Below are 6,721 nucleotides of genomic sequence, written 5' to 3' on the forward strand. Positions count from 1 at the left end.
CTTAGCCCATGTTTGAGCCCCTCCATAAGAGAAAAATAGATTTTGCAATAATGACTTTTTGGAAAATGTGTGATTAAAAAGTAGGAGAAAGTTTTGGACTTACGTACAAAATTATTTCATTGAAAAAATATGTAATTAAAAATAAGTTTGAAAAAAATGGAATTTTAGATAATGGGGCTCAAACAGGGGCTTAGTTTGTTCCACTCGAAAAGTTGACTCGATAATTTTAACCATAACACTTGCAACTTTGCACATAAATTGAGCTCAAGTTTGTGCTCCATTTTTATTTTTTTTTTAAATGAAATTTATTTCAACCATATATTTTTTCATAAAATAATATTACATGCATTACTAAAAAAATCTATATTTCAATTTTTTTTTAAATATCATTTTAATGGAGTTTAATATTGTTATTTATAGTAAGAACTATTAGTAATCGTCATACATGACATATATATGACAGTTTGTCATTTGAAATACAATGTAATAAAAAATCACTATATTAATCTATCAAATAATAAATTGTCATGTAGGAAAATTATGGTGTGTTTGATAGGGTGGAAATGAAATTGGAAGATGAAATTGGAATTTAATTTTTCAACTTTAGGTGTTTGATACATTTTTTTTCCATGGAATTCGAATTCTTGGTTGTCTTGAAATTTGGACTTTTCTTGATTTTTAAGGAAAACCAATTCCCACCATATATGGTGGGAAATTGATTTTCCTATCTACCTGTAGCATTTTTTTTCTTTTTTTTTTGTTGGCAATGGAAACAAATTCTAAAAATTATTGTAAAAAAATATTTCCCTTTAAATGACAATTTTCATGTAAAACAAAGCAAAACGAACACCGAAAGATAGATTATTTTCTTGAAATTTTTTTTTTTTTTTGTGTTGGCAATGGTGGAAACAAATTTAATTCCCAATACCAGTAAAATATATCCCTTTAATTGACAATTTTCATGTAAAACAAAATCAAATGAACAACAAAAAATACTTTTATTTCAACATTTTTTACCTAAAAAATTATACCAATCAAACACAATGATTTACAATTCTCAGAAAAATAATTTTAGACAATTCAATTTCATAAAATTCATTTTTTAGGAAATTCAATTCTATCTTTGCAATATAGATAGTTTTTATTGTAAATTGCTTTCCAGTTTACACTGATAAAAAAACACAAAGGAGAAAACGATATTTCACGTGAGCCGATCACGAAGTACACTGTCACAGTGCTTAGAATCGGAAGATGTGAAAAGGTCAGTCGAGACGATTCTCCTGCACGTGAACACCCTAGATAACGCCCCATACGTGCGATTCCCACGTGTGGATCAGATCAATCACTGACCGTCAACTTCTCTCTTCTTTTGACCAACGATAATCCGGGATTCTAATTCTTCGGAAGCTTCTCTTTTTACCCCCCATAATAATCCAATCAGATTCCACTAATTAACCCACAAATGCATCAAAATTTTGGTCCCTCTCTGATTTCTCTCTAAAATTGTTTGTACGCCATGAGCTCTACCTCTGCTGCCTCACGCAAGGTACCGTTTTTTATTCCAATTCATCAGTTTTTTGTTCCAAGCATACGTTGTAGGTATAGGTAAATTAGTGGATGTATATGTAGTATAGCCCTAGGAATAATAATTATTATCATTATTATTTTTTGTGAAAATTGATCGGGTGATTTATTAGGCTTTGAGTAAGATTGCATGCAATCGGCTACAGAAAGAGCTTACGGAATGGCAGGTGAATCCGCCGACGGGTTTCAAGCACAAAGTAACAGATAATCTGCAGAGGTTTTTGTTCTTTTCTTTTCTTTGCAAAGGGTTTTGTTCTTTTCTTTTTAATTTTCATTGATTTGGTGTTCAGTTTATTTGATTGATTGAAAAATCGGAAATTTGTTGTAATAATAAATTTAATTTTGGTGGTAATAGATGGGTAATTGAAGTCAACGGTGCACCGGGGACTCTGTACGCAGGTGAAACGTATCAGCTGCAGGTGGATTTTCCGGAGCATTACCCAATGGAAGCGCCTCAGGTGAATATTCAAATGATTTGACTTCTTCATTTTCTATATTTAGTTTTATTGAATAAATCCACAAAGGGAAGCTTCTTTGACCTAGTTGTTTAGGGTTTGAGGTCTTTAATTTTCTTCATTATAATGCTAGGCAAACATAGGAGTTGACACAAGCTCTAACCGTGGAAATTTTGAACTTGAAAAATTTGAAATGGAAAACAGTACCAGGATTGGTGGTGCAGGTTTAATTGAATTTTCTAAAATACAGTCAAGGTATTCAAAACCACTTTATCTACATCTTCACTGATACACAAACCTTGGATTAACACTGTAGGGTGAAATGAAGGCTCCAACTTCTAATTCAGTCACATTCGATCTTGTTCCAAATAATATGAAAATATATATATACACATAACCTGAACATGGTACACCCACACATGTTGAATTTAAAGTATATGAAGATATACACAAGCTCAACTCCATTAAGACTGCCATGTACACAGAATCGAACAATTATTTTCCGTACACATGGATCTGTCGAAAAAGATGGGTGGTGGTGGGTCAGTTTCTTTGAGACTTTGTCCAATAAATTGGGAAAAGGACTCTGTCGTGGTCTTCTTCTTTCTTGTCGTGGTCTTCCTCTTTCTTAGGTGCAGATGGCGAAGACAGCCGAACTTGTGCTGCAGGGATGAGGGAAGTCAGAGGAGGGTTTCTTCTTGCAACTTGGCGGGACAGAGTTATGGTAGATGGGTTTTGATTTTGGGACAACCATTTTGTTGTGTTTTTAAAATCCACCAGAATACATATTAACATAATCCGCTTTTACAAATTTCCACGTCATTCGGTTAGAGCTTGTGTTGACCCTTATGTTCATCTAGCATTATTGTTTTCTTCAATGGTGATTGAGATTAGGTTCATTTAATTAGATTGAATTTTTGTTTTTCCTTGGGCAGGTTATATTTATACCTCCCGCTCCACTTCACCCTCACATTTATAGCAATGGGCATATATGTCTAGGTCTGTTTCTCTATGCCCTTTGAATTTCATTAACCATTTTGCAGGTTTGGATTTTTATAATATATGTTTGTTGTTTTAATATATTCCTTTCCCTTTTGGTTTATGATTGGTATTGTGTACTTGCTGCCAACTTGGTTAAAGTGAACGAACATATTAAATTAGTTTTTGATCTACTTCCTATAAAATTAATATCATGTCCTCCTACGAAATATAAAATAAAATGTTTCGATCAGTGTCTTCATTTCATGGAAGTGTTCAAGTGGTTTAAGGCTGAAGAGCAGTTCAAGTTTGAAAATAGAGCAGGTTTGGTACCTACAACGGCTTTGTCTCTGTCCTCTGTAGGTAGAAAGAGGGGGCGAATGTGTTTCATAGTATGCTTCCATTATATTGAGGCTCTAGACACTTCGTTGCATAGTTAGAGTTAGCTAACAGTCTTGACCGACTGAATGGAGAAGCATCTGTACTACTGCTTCTGTAGCACTGATATCTTACTCTGCATAATGAGAGTGGTGTGTCATCAGTAAGTTAAAGGAACGGATGGGGATGGTTTCTTCAGTTTGAGATATATCTAAATTATGCTCATGATTTTTGAAATTCCTATTTCAGCTTTATCTCTGTATAAGTCATTCTTAGAAGTGTAATGTAGGTCCTGTCGGGCCTGCCTTTTTTAACTTTATGTCTTCATAAGGATGTGAAATAGGATGACAGACAAAGATGTGAAAAATACATTAGAACCATTATTTAATTCATTTTTGAAATTTCTGCATGTGCAAAGTACTATCTTATTCCAATCTACACTCCACGACAAGATGTATTATGTATTGCAATAATATACTAGGTTGTCACCAACTTGACAATCAATCATAGTATCAATTATAGGAATTTTAAATTGTACACATTACATGATTTTATTAATCATTCACTGTCTTGTACTTTGAGATTGTTGAAGTAGTTTGTTTTGGCTTCTACTGCTCAACTTTCTAATCTTATATTCAGAACGCTTTGTTTTCCCAATTTTTTTTCCACATACACTCCAAAAAATGCCTTCGCGCCAGGATTGTCCTTCATTCTTTCAGCACCATGTTCTTTGCAATAAAACAGACTTTGATATTACTCTCCAGGCCGGAAGTGTTGAAGTGTTAATAGATTACGAGTCATAGCCCAAAGTAAAAGAAATACCTATTAATTTAAGGTTTTCATTCGTTTCATTATAATCTTCCAAACAATCAGACTGCAAAGTACTTCTAGAAATTGTAATTTAAGGTTTACATGTACGTATTGTCTTTGTGCTGCGGATTTTCAGTGTACGTGAATGATAATTTGTTCACAGCCACGTAGCACCTAAATGGCTAAACTTCTAAACCTTCTCTCGATTTTACCTGTGCATAAGAAATGTTGTTAGATTGCCCTAGATTCTATTATTTCTGTTTAAATTAGTATTCACCATCCATGTGCAGCACTGACTCTTGTATGTACCTTAAGTTTTCATTCAACATCTGAAACATCTCCAAAATATTGGAGTGTAGAACTCCAAGGTGGTAATTGTAATTAAATTTATGTTGAGTAAAATTATCATTATATCATCTAAATAATATTTGTGATGAAATACGTTCAGTATCAAAAAATGCATTAAGGTTTGAACCTGTGCATCTATTTTATGAAAAAGTGTGCCTTAGTTTAAATTTTTAAGTTGGGCAATTGAGATAGCTATTACAGTGTTCTGTTTCCAAATCAACATGTGGTGTGATGTTAGTCCTATGTTTTACACATGTGCCTTGAACCTTGAAGAGTTATGTGGAGTGCACGAGTTGGTTGGAATGTACATTCATCATTGGAGTCTTCAGTACCGGGCTTTCTAAGAAGATTTTGGATATCTGTCAGGCAAATTGGTTCCCCCCCCCCAACTTTTAAATGAAAATTATTATGCATAAGATTTCTCAGTGATTTTTGAATTTAGAATGACATGGAACAAGGTAATTGAAAAATGCTGAAGTTCATGGATGAGGTAATTAGATAGAATTTGAGCCTTATGGTTTAAATATCGAACTGTTACTTCATATAACAGATTGGTAGAGGTAAATCCAGGTAGTTGAATCAACCCTTTTATAAATCTGAGAAGGGTTTTATTGAATTGAGAATTAGCCTTCTGAATTATTATGCCTAAATGATATCTATGAAATTGCTCCAATTAACAACATTTTATTATCGAAAGTGAAAAAGTGCCATGAGTGAGGCTTTGTTTTAGTGAAAGGAAAGGCCTGAGGCTGAGGACTACAATGTCTCTAACATGAATAATGTTATATGATTGGTTCTGGTTTATTATCATTTTATTTTGAAATATCTTAGAAATGAGTTTATTCTTGTTATATTTCCAGATCCCTCCCCGTCAATGAAATATTTGATATAAATATAGTATCAGGGATGTCCTAAAAAAGAAAGAATCTAGAAAGTGAACATCGGAACAAGAATAAACCATTTGGTTTGTTTTCATGTCTTACCCCTCCACTTGCAGAAAGAGATTAAGTGGTTTTCTTAGAATCTTGTTGATTACCATAACTTATGGAGCATTATTTATCTGTACAGATATTTTGTATGACTCGTGGTCGCCAGCTATGACTGTGAGTTCGATTTGCATCAGCATTCTCTCCATGTTATCAAGCTCGCCAGCCAAGGTTTGTTCACTATAAAGTGCAACTCTTTTGGTTCTTGCACTTGAACATGTTTGGTTGCACTTAAAAATTACAACTTCTGGAAAGTAATGTAAGATAGCTTTATTATATAAAAGTATGTTTGGTTGGTAATTTTTTTGAAAATCAACTTTGGCACAAAAGTCAACTTCTAAGTTAAGTTTTTGCAACAATCTATTTGAACCTAGAAGGTTAATCTTCTGAGTTGTTTTCTTATGCAGCAACGTCCGGCTGACAACGATCGCTATGTGAAGAACTGTAGGAATGGAAGATCTCCAAAGGAGACGAGATGGTGGTTCCACGACGATAAAGTGTAATAACTTAATTAGCTGAACCCCATAACACCAACTCGTGTATGAGGTTGTCAATGTTGTATTTCGTCTCTTTGGAAAAGAGAAGGGACTGAAGATACTGTAAAAAGGAAAGAGGAAAAATCCATTTTAATTTCAATTACTCTAAATGACGAGGCATCAAAAGAACATTTAAAAAGCTGCTGTAGGCTATTATGCCATTGTGGTCTGGATTATTAAGTGATTTTAAATGAGGTAAATGTGCTTTACCTTTGCCATATTTGTGATTATCTGAGATTTAATTGCCTTTTCTCAACTTGTTTAGTGTTCATTTGCCCATGTTTTACAACCAGATTTTAAATCCTTATTTTTCCGTTAAGCACTTATTTTCAGATATGCATTTACTCCATAAAATATTTTGCACGAAAATTCAAAATTTTTCCTTACTTTTAAATCATATATTCTACTAAAAATCATTATTTAAAATATTATTTTCATCAAATAATGATGATCAAACAAGAGCCGGGGATGACAGTATTTAGTCATGAATGATACGACTTAGTCGGTGATGTCAGTTCACTTGGTGATCATTGAAGGCATATTTGTATGCATGCTTGTCAAAGCTCATAATTATTCATAAAAAAGTCGAGGTTTATTTTTATTCACGCATTCCATATGATTTACAACTTTTACCCATTTAAAAAAT

At 33.2% G+C, this 6,721-nt stretch overlaps 1 protein-coding gene across 1 annotated transcript; it reads left to right on the plus strand.

The window, feature by feature from the left end:
* The first annotated feature begins 1,309 nt into the window (after positions 1–1,309).
* On the plus strand, positions 1,310–6,331 carry LOC111401306 (probable ubiquitin-conjugating enzyme E2 18). Its single transcript, XM_023028989.1, has 6 exons — positions 1,310–1,546; positions 1,698–1,801; positions 1,940–2,042; positions 2,975–3,038; positions 5,622–5,710; positions 5,947–6,331. The coding sequence occupies exons 1-6, from the start codon at positions 1,517–1,519 to the stop codon at positions 6,040–6,042; spliced, it is 486 nt and encodes a 161-aa protein (XP_022884757.1). The 5' UTR covers positions 1,310–1,516; the 3' UTR covers positions 6,043–6,331.
* The last annotated feature ends 390 nt before the right edge of the window (positions 6,332–6,721 follow it).

The sequence above is a fragment of the Olea europaea genome, chromosome 10 (genome assembly GCF_002742605.1).
Source record: "Olea europaea var. sylvestris chromosome 10, O_europaea_v1, whole genome shotgun sequence".
NCBI lineage: Eukaryota > Viridiplantae > Streptophyta > Magnoliopsida > Lamiales > Oleaceae > Olea > Olea europaea.

Coding starts and splice junctions, on each gene's coding strand:
- LOC111401306 (XM_023028989.1), top strand. CDS start 1,517: ATGAGCTCTACCTCTGCTGCCTCACGCAAG. Junction 3,039..5,621: donor CAATGGGCATATATGTCTAG/GTCTGTTTCTCT, acceptor TTATCTGTACAG/ATATTTTGTATGACTCGTGG. Junction 5,711..5,946: donor TATCAAGCTCGCCAGCCAAG/GTTTGTTCACTA, acceptor TTTCTTATGCAG/CAACGTCCGGCTGACAACGA.